The sequence below is a fragment of the Lissotriton vulgaris genome, chromosome 2_1 (genome assembly GCF_964263255.1).
Source record: "Lissotriton vulgaris chromosome 2_1, aLisVul1.2, whole genome shotgun sequence".
Lineage (NCBI taxonomy): Eukaryota > Metazoa > Chordata > Amphibia > Caudata > Salamandridae > Lissotriton > Lissotriton vulgaris.
This window is the reverse complement of record NC_141687.1, coordinates 2112560643-2112578113: the sequence shown is the minus strand read 5'-3', so window position 1 is coordinate 2112578113 and position 17471 is coordinate 2112560643. Positions and strand designations below refer to the sequence as shown.

At 48.3% G+C, this 17471-nt stretch overlaps 1 protein-coding gene across 2 annotated transcripts in view; it reads right to left on the bottom strand.

The window, feature by feature from the left end:
• Positions 1 to 17471, bottom strand: part of MTMR10 (myotubularin related protein 10) — a 441272-nt gene that overhangs the window by 227176 nt on the left and 196625 nt on the right. For both annotated transcript variants that reach the window (XM_086958381.1, XM_086958382.1), the window contains one exon: positions 7825 to 7897. In XM_086958381.1, coding sequence (XP_086814507.1) covers positions 7825 to 7897 — 73 coding nt within the window. The remainder of the gene's footprint in view (positions 1 to 7824; positions 7898 to 17471) is intronic.

The following is a 17471-nucleotide window of genomic DNA, read 5'->3' as shown; positions in this document are numbered from 1 at the left end:
GGCCCGAGTGATGCTGTGGCGGCCCCGAGTGATGCTGTGGCGGCCCCGAGTGATGCTGTGGCGGCCCCGAGTGATGCTGTGGCGGCCCCGAGTGATGCTGTGGCGGCCCCGAGTGATGCTGTGGCGGCCCCGAGTGATGCTGTGGCGGCCCGAGTGATGCTGTGGCGGCCCGAGTGATGCTGTGGCGGCCCGAGTGATGCTGTGGCGGCCCCGAGGGATGCTGTGGCGGCCCCGAGGGATGCTGTGGCGGCCCCGAGGGATGCTGTGGCGGCCCAGAGGGATGCTGTGGCGGCCCCGAGGGATGCTGTGGCGGCCCAGAGGGATGCTGTGGCGGCCCCAAGTGATGCTGTGGCGGCCCCAGAGGGATGCTGTGGCGGCCCCAGAGGGATGCTGTGGCGGCCCCAGAGGAATGCTGTGGTGTTCCAGAGTGATGCTGTGGTAGCGCATAGTGATGCTGTTGTGTTCCAGAGGGATGCTGTGGTGTTCCAGAGGGATGCTGTTGTGTTCCAGAGTGATGCTGTGGTGTTCCAGAGTGATGCTGTGGTGTTCCAGAGTGATGCTGTGGTGTTCCAGAGTGATGCTGTGGTGTTCCAGAGTGATGCTGTGGTGTTCCAGAGTGATGCTGTGGTGTTCCAGAGTGATGCTGTGGTGTTCCAGAGTGATGCTGTGGTGTTCCAGAGTGATGCTGTGGTGTTCCAGAGTGATGCTGTGGTGTTCCAGAGTGATGCTGTGGTGTTCCAGAGTGATGCTGTGGTGTTCCAGAGTGATGCTGTGGTGCTCCAGAGTGATGCTGTAGTGGTGCTCCAGAGTGATGCTGTAGTGGTGCTCCAGAGTGATGCTGTAGTGGTGCTCCAGAGTGATGCTGTAGTGGTGCTCCAGAGTGATGCTGTAGTGGTGCTGCTGAGTGATGCTGTAGTGGTGCTCCAGAGTGATGCTGTAGTGGTGCTCCAGAGTGATGCTGTAGTGGTGCTCCAGAGTGATGCTGTAGTGGTGCTGCTGAGTGATGCTGTTGTGGTGCTGAGTGATGCTGTGGTGGTGCTGAGTGATGCTGTGGTGGTGCTGAGTGATGCTGTGGTGGTGCTGAGTGATGCTGTGGTGGTGCTGAGTGATGCTGTGGTGGTGCTGAGTGATGCTGCGGTGGTGCTGAGTGATGCTGCGGTGGTGCTGAGGGATGCTGCGGTGGTGCTGAGGGATGCTGCGGTGGTGCTGAGTGATGCTGGGGGGCGCCGAGTGATGCTGGGGGGGCGCCGAGTGATGCTGGGGGGGCGCCGAGTGATGCTGGGGGGGCGCCGAGTGATGCTGGGGTGGCGCCGAGTGATGCTGGGGTGGCGCCGAGTGATGCTGGGGTGGCGCCGAGTGATGCTGGGGTGGCGCCGAGTGATGCTGGGGTGGCGCCGAGTGATGCTGGGGTGGCGCCGAGTGATGCTGGGGTGGCGCCGAGTGATGCTGGGGTGGCGCCGAGTGATGCTGGGGTGGCGCCGAGTGATGCTGGGGTGGCGCCGAGTGATGCTGGGGTGGCGCCGAGTGATGCTGGGGTGGCGCCGAGTGATGCTGGGGTGGCGCCGAGTGATGCTGGGGTGGCGCCGAGTGATGCTGGGGTGGCGCCGAGTGATGCTGGGGTGGCGCCGAGTGATGCTGGGGTGGCGCCGAGTGATGCTGGGGTGGCGCCGAGTGATGCTGGGGTGGCGCCGAGTGATGCTGGGGTGGCGCCGAGTGATGCTGGGGTGGCGCCGAGTGGTGCTGCCGAGTGGTGCTGTGGTGGTGCTGAGTGATGCTGATGCTGTGGTGGTGCTGAGTGATGCTGTGGTGGTGCTGTGGTAGTGCTGTGGTGGTGCTGTGATGGTGCTGAGTGGTACTGAGGTGGGGATAATGTGGTGGTGTTGAGTGATAATGTGGTGGTGCTGAGTGATAATGTGGTGGTGCTGAGTGATAATGTGGTGGTGCTGAGTGATGCTGGGGTGGCGCTGAGTGATGCTGGGGTGGTGCTGAGTGATGCTGGGGTGGTGCTGTGGTGGTGCTGCTGAGTGGTGCTGTGATGGTGCTGAGGTGGGGATAATGTGGTGGTGCTGAGGTGGGGATAATGTGTGGTGCTGAGTGATACTGGGGTGGCGCAGAGTGATGCTGGGGTGGCCAGAGTGATGATGTGGTGATGCAGAGGGCAGAAAGGCACAACAAGACAGGGAAGGGGCAGGAGAGAGTGAGACAGAAATAGAGGAAGAGTGGAGAGGCCAAGACAGTGAAGGGGCAGGAGAGAGTGAGACAGAAATAGAGGATGAGTGGAGAGGCCAAGACAGTGAAGGGGCAGGAGAGAGTGAGACAGAAACGAAGGAAGAGTGGAGAGGCCAAGACAGGGAAGGGGCAGGAGAAAGTGAGACAGATATAGAGGAAGAGTGGAGAGGCCAAGACAGTGAAGGGGCAGGAGAGAGTGAGACAGAAATAGAGGAAGAGTGGAGAGGCCAAGACAGTGAAGGGGCAGGAGAGCGTGAGACAGAAATAGAGGAAGAATGGAGAGGCCAAGACATTGAAGGGGCAGGAGAGAGTGAGACAGAAATAGAGGAAGAGTGGCGAGGCCAAGACAGTGAAGGGGCAGGAGAGCGTGAGACAGAAATAGAGGAAGAATGGAGAGGCCAAGACATTGAAGGGGCAGGAGAGAGTGAGACAGAAATAGAGGAAGAGTGGCGAGGCCAAGACCGTGAAGGGGTAGGAGAGAGTGAGACAAAGAGTGGAGAGGCCAAGACAGTGAAGGGGCAGGAGAGCGTGAAACAGAAATAGAGGAAGAGTGGAGAGGCCAGACAGTGAAGGGGTAGGAGAGAGTGAGACAAAGAGTGGAGAGGCCAAGACAGTGAAGGGGCAGGAGAGCGTGAAACAGAAATAGAGGAAGAGTGGAGAGGCCAAGACAGTGAAAGGGCAGGAGAGAGTGAGACGGAAACAGAGGAAAAGTGGAGAGCCCAAGACAGTGGAGCCCCAGAAGGCTGTCCCCCCTACGACGCACGGGCCTGCGTTACCCCTCTGCTTATAAGGGCATTCAGCCAAGCCACTACATCCATTGATCTGTTATTGTGTCATTCACATCTTGCTTCCTCTCACTACATCGTGCAGCATGGTGCAAAATGTGAGGCCACTTCAGCCACTGGCTAGCTTCACTGGGAGAGATGGCATTCTGACCTTTGTTAAATATGTCAAATGTTAAACAAATGTAATATAGCACAAGTCTCACCTCAAGGGGTATCTCAGCGCTGCAGTCACAGGCAGAAGATGGACTTCTGTGCCAGGGACTACTATGGCAATGTGTGTTTTTTGAGACTACAAATATTTAGATTTACAGTGGTCTGGTAGAGTCGTTCAACAATAAAAATTTGCAAACGTCATGACAAGACAAAATAAACATTAACAAAGACAAAAGGCTGACTGGTGGACAACACAACGCTTAATGATAACTTAGTTGCTTTCCAAATTGTAAAGTGATCTTTTGTCCCTGCAGCTATGGGCGTGGTACGTAAAAATAAAATAAAATCAGTTTTGCAAGTGCAGTCATTTAAACCAGAGGGGTAAGTATTGACATTATGTGCAACAATATTTTGAACAGGCAGCAGCTGGAGGAAGATGGCGGCAGGATAGGAGTCTCCGGCTGTGAGCTCCGCGCTCGCCGCACACGAGCCATGATCATGGACAGCTAGACGAACAGAAAAAAAACGTAGTTGATCACTTCTCAATGCCTCTCTATAAGGGGATGGGTGCACGAGATCCTGAGATTCTTCGCGCAGCATACGGCGGTCTCTGGGCAGCAGCATCGGACGCCAGCAGAGGTTGCCGGAGCGTAGTTGCGAGATTGTCCTTCCTCTTCCGGGGCATAAGCGGCAGCTACTCAACTGTGATTATAAAATATATATGCAGGTCATGGCGAAAAGACTAGCCGTGATAATGACAAAACTGATAAATCCTGATCAAAAAGGCTTCGTAAAAAGGTAGACAAATACAAGAAATCACACATGAACTCTTTGCTGCAATAGATATAGCCATCGCAGAAAAAGTCCCACTAACCATAATCACCTTTGACGCTGCCAAAGCGTTTGACAGAGTAAACTGGACATTCCTTAACAGTCATTAGTAAATATAATCTAGGGGAACATTTCTGTAACATGGTGGCAGAGATATATACCAAACCAAGGGCTAAGATATTAGTCAACGGGAACCTTACAAACAATATTGACATACAAAGAGGGACAAGGCAAGGATGCCCACTGTCACCCCTGCTTTTCAATTTATATATTGAAGCCCTTGCAGCCTCTCTAAGAAACCATGCCACAATAACCCCTTTTCATCATCAGGACTGGTCTAAAAAGGTGGTACTATATGCCGACGATCTGATGATTTTTACAAATGACTATAAGAGCTCTGCTGCTGCAATAGAGTCCACAATAGCCAAATTTGGAAGAGTATCAGGATACCTGACAAATCAAGAAAAAACCGAAGCTATGAGCTGGAACACACCCGTCAATAACCCATACACAAAAGAAAAAATAAAATACTTAGGTATCACATTGGTGAAAGATATAGAAAAAATACCCCAGATAAATCTGAATAGAATCGCCATTGAAACCACGAAATTACTCAAAGTATGGGATGGGCTACCTCTTAGTTTCCTGGGGAGATCAAATATAATAAAAATGTCCATTGCGCCCAAATTCACCTATCTCTTTGATACAATCCCATTGGAATTCAAGAGAGACGCCTTGAAGAAGATTCATGGTGAAATCACAAGTTTTATTTGGTCATCGAAAGGAACAAGAATATCATGGAAAAAATTAAGGAGAGCAAAGCATGAAGGGGGAATAGCAAGTCCTGATCTTATTGAATACTGTAAGGCATTCCAATTTAAAAATATGAGACCACTTCTTAAGAGCTCCCAGTTTTTCCCTGACTATCTGCAAAATATGACAGGCAGATGTGATCATTTCCTATATAAATTTGGACACCCAAAATTTTTCAAAAAGATAAAACTGAAGATATTAATCAATGCAGTAAAATTATGGTACCAAGGTAGAAGCACTTTAAACATACCATATTATAGCTCACATGCCCCCATCTGGGATTCACCAGGCACTCCAGAATGTTTAAAAGACTTTTTGGCCCTACCTTTAAAGGAAAATGGAATTGTAAAATGGGTCAACTGATGGCAGGAAACATCATAATCCCCTGGAACCAACTAGCTATAATTACAAATGAAACAGCGTCCAAATTTAAATACTATCAATTGACAAGCTGGGCAAAATCGATTACAGATAAGAAAGAGGGAAATGAAAACATGGAGAAAGAAATGCTGAAATCCTCCCCAATAAAAAAGGAAATATCCAGGTGGTATTAGGCTTTAATCACAGCAGGAGAAGAAGATGTACAGATTCCAGAAGCATTATGGAGGAAAGACATACCAGACGTAGATATATATAACATTTGGACAAAATCATTGGAAAAGTGTTGGTCCCACATAAAACCAGCCGCGCTGAAGAGAAATCATCTTTTCACAATACACAGAGCATATTGGACCCCAAAATAATTCTCTAAATTCAAAGGAACCACCGCCAAATCTTGCCCAAAATGCGGACTGGAAAAGGCAAATGATCTACACATGTTCATAGACTGCCCCATGATAGACACCTTCTGGAAAGAAGTGGGTAAGATGATATCACTGGTTTTGGGAAAACAAGTAAATGTAAGTATAACTCTTATTATCTTTGGGATCGACATGAATAGCGAATGGGGTAAGTTAACAAAAAACCAAGAAAGATTACTGTTTGTACTGATACTTCTGGCTAGACGTCAAATTTGTATACATTGGATTAAACCAACACTGCCACAGCATGGGGACTGGCTAAACTCAGTAATAAAAACTAATAGAAATGACAGACAAGGGAAACCGGGTAAAAAGTTAAAATTTTGGGAAATCTGGGAAAACTTTTAGAATATGGAATAGACATCTTAACGAGTGAATGTGGTCTCGAAAAACAAAGTCCAATGATTAAAGCGGAGACAATAATTCAGACTGGAATAATTCCTGTCGAGTAGCCAGGAAGGCTAGCTCATTCCCACAAAAACAGAATTATTGATTATAATAAAGGTCACAGGAGTTCCCAAATCCTAAAAACAACGGAAATGAGAAACACCCCTCCTCAGATAGACCAATAAGGGGCCGTGAAGGGATAGAAGGTTTGGATGGAATGGGCCCAGAGTAGAACCTTACACATATATGTTGCAAAATGAGGACAAAAATAAATAAATATATATATATTTTGAACATGTAATGACAGAATCTATGAATTTGACAACACTTTGTTTCTGCTTCCGAGTCCGTGTGAACCCCAGAGTTCTCTCATGTGATTCTATAATTTTTCTAATTAAATTAGTCACATATATCCTTAAAACGCGCCTGCCAGGCGAATTCCACAAACGTCCTTTATTTTTGTGTTGGACTGTTTTCCTTCCCCGGTCTTCAGATGCATTGTGCGAAGTAATCCGGAGGGCGGAAGGCGAGGAACAGCTCAGACGGAATGAGAGCGAGCCTGCTGCGTGTGCCATCAAAGTGTAAACTCGCGAGTTTTTCTAGAAGGATGATGCGTTTCTGCAGCATTAGCATTCACTTCCTCAGTGCTAATCTCCCGCGCATACTTGGTCTGCTCGAGCACACGGCCCTCCGGCTTCGAGTTGTTTTCTTTTAAGGCTTTGCTGTGTGATCACAACAAGGCTACTCTCCTATGTAATTCTAGCCTGGGGCCGATTTATTTGCTGTCATTCCTGAAACCACTGTGAACAAAACATTTCTTAAAAGTCGCTTAGCTCCTTACATTTAATACCGTATGCTACTTGTTCATTTATTGATGGTATTATATCACATGTGCGCAAGTAAAAGATCCACGATATATGTCCATTAAACGGGGAAGGGAAGGTAAAACAAAAATGCCTTACACTGTGAGTCTTAAGCAAAGCATTTAAAAAGCCAGCTGCAGTGTGGAGTGAAGCAAAAACAATTGCTTTCTGTATACAATGCATCTATGAGATTAAACAAGCCAAACAGGGGCAGAAAAAAAACGCAGCGCAAAATGAAAGTAAATAAACGCGGCCGCGAAATGAAAGCCTTTGTTGCAGCAGGGGGCGGAGCGGATCCCTTTGAAGTGAAGCTGCTGGCGGCACCACGCTGGGGAAGCAACAGATGGCTGGCATTGATGTGGTGATGCCAGGCAGGCGGATAAAAGCGCGTGCACGGAACACATGCACTTCTGGAAATCCGCATTTTTGGAGAGCTTAGTTTAGCTCTTAGTTTAGCCCCAATAGGTTTAGAGTTATAAATAACTCGACCTAAAAAGTGTACACTCCTCTAGATTCATCAAATGTGTGTCTTAAATAAATGGCTGAAGAGGGCTGGCCCGAAGCACAATCTCTGTGCTCAGAGGATAATATCTTTGCGGTCAAACTTGGTGAAATGCAAGACATTTGCTCTCTATGGAATAATAATGAATTTTACATACAAAAGTTATAGTTTATCATAAGAAAATATGGTATAAAGATTTAAGCTAATAAGGAAAAAGGCAAAACAACCTAGTTGAAAAATAGTAAAGCACAGGACATTTAAAGTAAGTGTTATCCTTGTTCAGCATTTTAACTTGAGGACAAAGAAAGGTCTCTTTTGAAGAATACTTCAGGTGTGGTTTCATACTTTCTTTCCCTTTCGCACAGCTTCCAACTTTAATGTCCAGTCTAGGCAAAACTGTAAGCAGTTCATATGTAAAGCAAATTACGCATCCATCTTCTTAAATAATAATTAGTACTTACCTACAACAATTTGTTCAATGCAGGTAAGTGGAACATCATGCTCGCCTAGGAGGAGGTTCTTGTAATGGAATTTCTGTTGAAAGAAGATGGGTGAATTCGTATGCATACTATTTATATAGCAAAAGCCTAGTTACATAAGCAACAGAGCACTGCACAACTGTGACAAAATGGGATAAGATAGTTAATTCAACAGAGTACAGAGAAAGGCTGCAGGAAAAAGAAGGCTATCACAAAGGAAAAAACACTAGGTGTGGCTTATGGGGGGTATTTAGTAAGAGCCTAATAGCCAAGGGGTTACAAGGAATTTATGAAACTTAGTATATAATGATTTTTAAATGGGTAGCATCTGAATCTATGGTTAGCCCCACGTGTGAGGCTTTTAGGAAAACTGTCTCATGTCCTCTTTGCATGCCCTGCTGTTAAAAATGGGGGTCTCTAGTTGGCAATGGTTTGCACCTTTCTTCAAGTAGGGACCCTTGCTGCTAGTCAGGGTAAGGGAGTTCCGCCCTTAGACAAGCCCTGCTCACCCCCTTGTTAGCTTAGCACGAGCAGACAGGCTTATCACGGAGGCAGTGTGTAAAGCATTTATGCACACATACAGTAACACAGTGAAAACACTACAAATGGACACCACACAAGTTTAGAAAAATAGGAAATCTTTATCTAAACAAGACAAGACCAAATCAACAAAAATCGACCAAACATATCAAGATATCATCAAAAATAGGTTATTCACAAAATAAAGCTTGTAGAAACAAATAGCTCCACCTAGGGCTATTACGACGTAGTGACAGCTGAAAATCCCAAAGACCAGCGCCAACTGCAAGGTGCGCGGTATTGGGCCCGGATTCAAACTGACCCCAAAGAACAGTACCTTGGTAAAAGATTAAAACAATGATGGTGCACGGCGTTGGGAAGGTGTTGCTTTGTTGGTGTCGGGAGGCAACCTTCCTTGCGACCACATGGGAGGTGAGGCGGTGGTTCCTTACTGCAATACAGGGGAGGTGAGGCATCGGTTCTTTACTGTTGCTGGGGAGGCAACGTTGTGGTGGTGTCGAGGTGTCTGTTCCTTCCAACGATGTGGGGTCAATGGATTAGGTAGGTAATCCATGTCGGGTATCGGCTCTGCAATGAAGTACTGGCGTCGGTGAAGTCGGGGCTGCAGTGCAAGTCGGGCGGTGCGCCAGGAGCGTCACGAGTATTGCCCTCGGCTCGCATTCAACGGCCTCGGTGATGGCATCAAGTCGGGACGGTGCGGCGTCAGCAAGCGCCATGCTGCAGTTTAAGACGGGGCAGTGTGTTGTGTACTTCATGAACGGTGCCAACGGCTTTGTTGCAGGTCGCAGTGTCGCTCGCCTTCGTCAGTGTTGCTACTTCCCTCTGTGGCAGCTGAAACAGCAGTTCCAGGTGCAGGAGGTCAGAACAGGAGGCAAGCTCTATACCAAGCCCTTGGAGATCTTCAAGCAGGATGCACAGCAAATTCGTGGTCCTCTCCTTGGCAGAAACAGCCACTGCAGGCCAACCCCACACAGCAAAGGGGCAGTACTTCTCCTTCAGTTTTCCCACCTTTCTCCTTGGCAGAAATTCGTCTCGAGTCCAGAAGTAATCTAAAGTCCTAGGGTCTGGGCCCGAATACAGGGGTGTGTAATTTAATAAAATATCTACTTGTCCATGGGGCAGGTTGCTTCATAAATCTACTTGTTCTTTAACAAAATCCACTTGTCCCTTTGGTGCCATGTAGTGCAGCAACAAATTATGGCAGCAATCTCATTATATAGGAACTCTGATATAGTGCCTCTGATTATGCCAGGGTTCATACCATAGTAGTGTTTGAATACTTGCAATCCTCTTATGTTACCACGTTTCTGCAGATCTACATACTCGAGCGGAAGGTAGTGGTAAGCAATAGTTACAGGGTTAGAAGGCTGTTTTGAGACTGTGCAATACTATTAACTCGCATGTTTAAAGGTTTTCAACAACTCTTCTCTAATCTTTTCCCACACTGAGAATGTTGGAAATTTACTCCTGTCAACGGCAGATGTAAACATTCTTACAGAATTTGGAAAAAAGTGGTTGGAGGGAAAGTGAACTTGTAAACAGATTTCCGCATGAGAACATCTGAACATCTGAACATGCATATTTTCTCAAGCTAAAGTGCAGTCCACAAATATTTTCTAGTCGTACCATTTCTTGTCCTACTTCAGTGAATTCTTGGGAATTCACAAAAGCTGTATAGCTGCACTTAATGCAAGGACAATTACCATAGGTTCACTTTTGAAACTTTCTTTAATAATTGGGCTCCTAATTTGGTTTGGCTTTCAGCATGACCTTTTGGTTTATTAAAAGTCTGTCAATCTCTCTTTGTATCGGCAGGTTTCACTGTGAGTGACAGCCTTTTGCTATTTCCCAAGTAGCACATCAGCACACAAGGTCGTTTTTTTCAGTGCCAGCAACTACTGTGACAGTGTGGGCTTTTTAGACCAAAAACAATTTTTGCTTTTACCACTGTTCGTTATAATGGCGAGGCAGTTCCCACACCAATAAGGTTTTACAAAAACCATGCCAAAACAATACACACATTGACAAAACTAAAAAACTGACCAATTTCAGACCTACTGCTTTTGGCAATGCTTGTTTATTTTTGTTTCCCATAACCTTATTGAGACTGGTTACACTGATTTTCCATTATAAATATTTTTGGGAAATACTAGCAAGCATAAACCCATGTTATTAAATGATGCTGCAAAGAAATGGTACCTGAAATGTTACAGTAGTTTAGCAAAATGTTTTTAGGTCGAGCCTAGCGGTAGCACGCATGCGCTGCACGCTCTGCGAGGCATGGTGCAGTAGAGTATGCTGTGGTAGCCCTCCCATATTTTTCATTGGCTGTTGTCATTGCCCTTGGTAACGAATATGCTACTTACCAGTATGCATCTGTTCTTGGCATGTAGGGCTGTTGACATTCATATCTGTGCATAGATCGCCGCCTAGTGTTGGGTCCGGATGATCGCACATTGTTGTCCTGGAAGAGTCTTCGAAGTATCACGAGATAGGTGGCTCCTCCCCTGGACTACAGTGCGCATGGGCATCGACTGTTTTTAGCCATTGTGGCAAAGATGGAGTGAAACTCTGTGAATGATGACCATGCTAGAAGTATGTGTGAATGCTGCAGCCGCTACAGGCGCCGGGGAGGAGGGCGGGCGATATGAATGTCAGCAGCCCTACATGCCAAGAACAGATGCATACTGGTAGGTAGCATATTCGGTTCGAGGCATGTGGGCTGCTGAATTCCTATCTGTGCATAGAATACATAGCAGTCCCTCCATTAACGGCGGCCGCCTGTGCCAGCTGCAGAAGTTGGGAAAAGTGTTTTTAGAACAGCCTGCCCTACAGCTGCCTGCTGTTTGGAGTGCACATCAACACAGTAGTGTTTTGTAAATGTGTGTGTGGTAGACCATGTGGCTGCTCTACATATGTCTTCCAAAGGAATATTTCCAAGAAAAGCCATGGAGGCCCCAACTTCCGGGTGGAGTGGGCCCCCGGTGGAATGGTGAGAGTGCGCTTGGCTTTCTGATAGCAGATCTGAATACACTTAACGATCCCCCTGGCTATACCAGCCTTGGAAATGGGGTTGCCTTTGTGTTGTGGCTAAAAGGCAACAAATAGTTGTTTAGTCTTCCGAAAATCTTTGGTCCTATCAATGTAGTACATTAAGGCCCTCTTGACGTCAAGTGTGTGGAGCATCCTCTCCGCAACTGACTCGGGATTTTGGAAGAACACAGGTAGTTCTATAGTCTGGTTGATATGGAACTGAGGAACCACCTTAGGAAGGAACTTAGGGTTAGTGCGAAGCACCACCCTGTTGGAATGAATTTGAATAAATGGCTCTTGGATAGTTAGTGCTTGGAGTTCACTAACTCGTCGTAGCGACGTAATCGCTATCAGGAAAGCCACTTTCCATGTCAAGAACTGAATCTCGCATGAATGCAGTGGTTCGAAAGGGGGACCCATCAGCCTGATGAGGACCACATTTAGGTTCCACTCGGGAGCTGGTGGTGTCTGCGGAGGAAGGACTCGTTTGAGTCCTTCCAGAAAGGCTTTAATGGCAGGCACTCTGAAAAGGGAGAGGTGCTGTCTGTTTTGGAGATAAGCAGCCATTGCGGATAGATGTATACGAATGGAAGCATAGGCCAGATTACATTTGTACAGATGTAAGAGATAACAAATGATGTTCTGAATAGATGCATCCAGCGGGTAAATGTTGTGGTCTGCACAATAAATGACAAACTGCTTCCATTTCGCCGCATAGCATGCTCTGGTGGTGGGCTTCCTTGCCTCCCTGATTATGTCCATACAGTCAGGAGGTAAGTTGAGGTAGCCAAACTCTAAGACCTCAGGAGCCAGATCGCCAGGTTGAGCTGTTGCGGATCTGGATGCTGAATGTCGCCATGGCTCTGAGTCAAAAGCTTGGGTGTGAGGCGCAGCCTTTGATGCGGTACCACGGACAGTTCCAGAAACGTGGTGTACCATGGTTGGCGAGCCCACGTCGGAGCAACCAGGATGAGAGTCATCGAGTGCTGCTTCAGCTTGCGTGCCACCAGCGGTATTAGAGGTGCTGGGGGAAAAGTGTACGCAAATTTGCCTGACCAGTTCATCCATATCGCATTGCCCTGCGACTGTGGGTGTGGAAACTGGCGGCAAAGCTTCGGCATTTGGCGTTTTCCTTTGTGGCGAACAGGTCTATCTCTGGATGACCCCACCTTAGGAAGTACGGGTGGAGTACTGATGGATGTATCTCCCACTCGTGCATTTGGTGGCTGTACCTACTGAGCAGGTCCGCCATCTGATTGTCCTTGCCCGGGAGGTGTTCCGCCAGGAGGAAGATATTCCTTTGAATGGCCCACTTCCACATGTTCTGAGCCAGATGAGACAACTGTGGAGAGTGTGTACCTCCCTGCTTCTGGATGTAGTACATGGCAGGCATGTTGTCCGTCCGGATCAACACAACCTTGTTGCACAGATGTACCTTGAATGCTTTCATTGCCATGAAGATAGCCATCAGTTCTAGAACATTGATGTGCATCTTCCTTTGCTGTGGTGTCCATAGTCCCTGCACAGTGTAGTGGAGTACATGAGCTCCCCAACCCTGGAGAGAAGCGTCCGTCGTCAGAATGATCTGTGGCACAGGCTCCTGGAACGGTCGTCCCTTGCAAAGGTTTTGTGGATTCCACCAATGCAGAGAGTTGTATGCACGACCGGTCACCAACACTAGGTCTTTCAACTGTCAGTGAGCCTGAGTCCAGTGACGTGCTAAGCACTCCTGAAGCGGACGCATATGTAGTCTCGCGTGCGGGTCTATGGAGATGCAGGAGGCCATCATGCCTATCAACTGCATGAACACTTGTGCTGGAAGAGAGTGTTGAGGTCTGAATTTCTGTATCAGCGATTGAATGTTGCTGACTCTCACTGAATTTGGATGTGCTGTGGCTGCCAGAGTGTTTATCGTCACACCCAGATACTGCCGTATGAGGGCGGGTTGCGGGTGGGACTTTGGGTAATTCAGTGAGAATCCCAGATCGTGAAGAAGGTGGAATGGTGTGGGACATGTGGGCGGCACACTGCTGGGCTGACTTTGCCTGGATGAGCCAGTCGTCCAGAAAAGGGTAGACGTGAATGTTTTGTCTCCTTAGGTGTGCCGCCACCGTCGCCAGGCACTTTGTAAACACCCTGGGTGCCGTGGTGACTCCGAAAGGTAGTACTTTGAACTGGTAAAGTTGGTTTTGGATGGTGAACCGGAGGTATTTTTTGTGTGACGGGTGCAGCGGAATATGAAAATACGCATCTTTTAGATCTAAAGTTGCGAGAAAATCCCCCTGACTGAGCAACGGTAGGACTTGCTGCAGTGTTAGCATGTGAAAGTGCTCCGACAGAATGTACTGATTGAGGGGCCCGAGGTTCAGTATGGGTCTGAGGGACCCGTCCTTTTTTGGTATCAAGAAGTACAGTGAGTAAACTCCTGTGCCTCTTTCTTCCACAGGCACAAGCTCGATTGCCCCTTTTTGCAGCATGACTAGGACCTCCTGCTGCAATAAGTGCAAATGCTTGGCGGACATAGGACGGTGTCTTGGGGGTATGTTGGGTGGAGTGGATGTTAACTCCAGACAATAACCGTACTGGATAAGCTGTGTGACCCACCTGTCTGTGGTGATGGACTTCCAGACTGGCAGGAACTGTTGAAGTCTCCCCCCGACAGGTGTTGCGTGGTCGGGGGGCAGTGACCAGGCGTCACTGTTTGTTAGTGGCGGAGGATCTGGAGTTGTTGTTTCCACGACCTCTGCCTTTGGCGCTGTTTCCACGATATCCACCTCTACTTTGTTTGGTGTATGTGGTCTGCGTGCCGCCTTTATAGTAGTGTGTGGTTTGGGAGAGCTGGCCTCTGGAAACACCTCTATTGCTTGAGCGACGAAAAGAACCACCCCTTAACTGCTGCGACTGTAGAGCCCCCATGGACTTAGCAGTCTGTGTCTTTTTTGATTTTTTCCAAGGTGGTGTCCACCTCTGGGCCAAATAGAGGATCAGGGTTTACTGTCTGATTTAGAATGGTGGTCTGTATTTCTGGCTTGAACCCGGAGATTCTGAGCCAGGCATGTCGTCTCAGCAGGACACTAGTGTTAACAGCTCTGGCCGCGGTGTCTGCTGCGTCCAGTGCACATTTGATAGAAGCATTTGATATGAGCTTCCCTTCTTGGATGAGCATCTCAGCTGCCTCTTTGTATTCATCTGTCAGGTGCTGTAACAGGGTCTCAAGTGTGTCGTAATGTACCCTGTCATACCTGGCTAGAAGTGCCTGAGTGTTTGAAATGCGCCAGATATTGGCCGCTTGAGCTGCCACCCTTTTCCCTGATGCCTCAAACACCTTAAATTCCTTAACTGGGGGAGGAGCATCACCCATTGTTTGTGAATTATCCCTCTTCCGGGCATTAGAAACAACAAGAGAGTCCAATGGCAACTGTCCCTTAGTGTCAGTAGGGTCTCCAGGCGCCGGTTTGTACTTCTTTTCAATTCTGGGGTTTATCACCCTGGCTCTTGTAGGCTCCTTAAAGATTTCCCCAGCATGCTTCAAGACACCCTTCAACATAGGCAGAGTCTTGACAGTCCCTCTGAGGTGGAAAAGGTGTCAGAAAGAAAGTTTACTTCAATGGGGTCAGCATGGAGCTGGACGTCATGATTCTTAGCTGCCCTTTCAATGAGGGCATTAAACGCTGCCGAATCCTCAGTAGGCGACGTTTTCACAGCATACACTTGAGTGTCTGGGGTAGAGTGAGGATCAGCTGGGTCAGCAGCAGCTGCCCAGGGTTCATTGGTATCATCTGGATCAGTGTCCACAGGATAGCTGTATTCATCATTATCACCTTCCCCAGTGTCCACATCTGAATAAGTGGGTGAGACATCATGGCCACGTGGAGATACAGGTTCTACAAGAACAGGTGTCGAAGTAGAATCCTTTTTCTTCTTCAGTGGAATTTTATAGGACTCCATTGGCTGTTCCGGGGCGATTTTCCGCTTATAAAGAGAAAGTCTGCCTGTCTCGGCATCGATAAACTGTTCCTGTTGCTCTTCCAACGAGGATGGTCGATGCTTTATGGCCGGGACCACAGTTGTTGACTTCGGCACCGAGGACACCTTCTTGGGCACGTTTGTGGCCATTTTAGGGGCGAAAGCCTTCGGCACCACTTTCGTCGGCAGCGTGAAGTGGATGGGCGTCGACGTCTTCTGAGGTTTATCGGCAGGCTTCGAAGGTGGAGGATCTTTAGGCCCGACACTTGAGGCCTTGTCCTTGATGCGCTTTAGGGAGTCTGCCACCTGCTTCGAGAATGAGGCGGACGGCTGCGTCGACTCAACGGAATCCTTCGAGGCACCACCAGGCGTGGACTCGTGGGTCGTTCCGCTCTTGGCCTTGTCTTGTCGACGCGGAGGCTCGAGAACCTTCGGATCACCGAGTCCTTTGTCGGTGTCGACTGTCTTCGGCACCGATTTGTTCGGAAAGACTGCCCTGACCTTTGCCTTCAGCGCGCTAGACTTCGTCTCGACGTCCTTGAGCTGTTTCTTCGGGTCGATAACGCTCTTCTGCTTCGTCGGTGCCGACAGGTCCGAGGACTTAGAGCCGACCAAAGCAATACGCACTTTTGGTTTCGATGTAGGCAGCAGTGCTTTCACTTGCGTCGAGATCGGAGCTTTTACTTTCGGTTTCGCAGTTTGCGGCTCCTTAGTAATGTCCGAAGGCGGGGCCGTAGAACTTATTGGAAGATCTTGGGTAAGGCCTAGTGGCGATCCCTCGACCTGAGCCTCATGAAGCGTTTCAGCCCCAACGTCAGTTTGTGTGCTTAGCTCCTCGCTCGAGCTATCTTCCATGGCCCCAAAGGCCCCGTCGTCGTCTCCTACCTCGTCGACGACTTCTTCCGCTTCGAGCATTTCAACATCCGCGTCGTAGTTGGAGTCGACCTCCGACGCGGGATTCGACAGGTTCTCACGAACCTCCCGGTCTGCTCCTTCATCATCCCCGGCATCGAAGATGTCCACAGGCTCCGGTGCACTCTGCAGGGCTTCCTTGCGCTCAGCGTGTCGATGCAGAAGTGTCTTTTTGGATCGAAAACGGGAACAAGCCATGCAGGTGGCTTCATCATGATCCGACGACAGACACTTGTTGCACACCGGGTGGACGTCGATGTGGGGATACTTGGAGTTGCACACGGGACATCTCTTGAACGGGCTCCGTTCCATGATGGTTCGTCGATAAGTGCTCTGGCGTCGACCAGGCCTTCAGCATAGAAAAGCACGCGGCTCTCCTGGAAATCCGGCTCAGAACTGAGCTGGAAAGAACTGGGCACCGAACGCAAGACTATACCGACGAAAAACTAAAGGCCTTTTGGCCTTAAGAAAACTTTTATATCGATTCCGACTTGAGTGAACCAATATGCATCCGAACCCAATGGCGGAAAAAAACAATCTGAGGATGGAGTCGATGCCCATGCGTACTGTAGTCCAGGGGAGGAGCCACCTATCTAGTGATACTTCGAAGACTCTTCCAGGAGAACAATGTGCGATCATCCAGACACAACACTAGGCGGCGATCTATGCACAGATATGAATTCAGCAGCCCACATGCCTCGAACATGCTGGCTTCCGATTCATTATGAGGCATATTAGTCCCTCCTTGTTATCGCCTTGTCGCCATTTGTTACCGCCCATAAGGACTGGACCTTTTACTTGGCACGTTACATGGACTGCTTAATCTAGTAAATAAGCACTATTTTTGTTGTAATTGTTACTGATTGGGACAATGGTGGCTGCTTTTTTGGGTATTTGCATAATGAGCGCCGCACCCGCTTTAGGGCCACCGCAATCATTTAAAATTAGAATTTTATATAACTTTCATGTTGAGCGCGGCGTCCACTTTTGGGACACAGTGCTTCGTTTAAATTTTTTTCATTTTACTTTCAGAGTGAGCATGGTGTCCCTCACCGCGCTCTGTTTATCATTTTTTTTAACTTGAAAACGGAGCGTTGCGCCATTTCAAGGACACCACGCTCGGTTTCTTTTTTTTTTACCTTAAGACTCACCGCAGCGCCCACTTCAAGGACACCGCG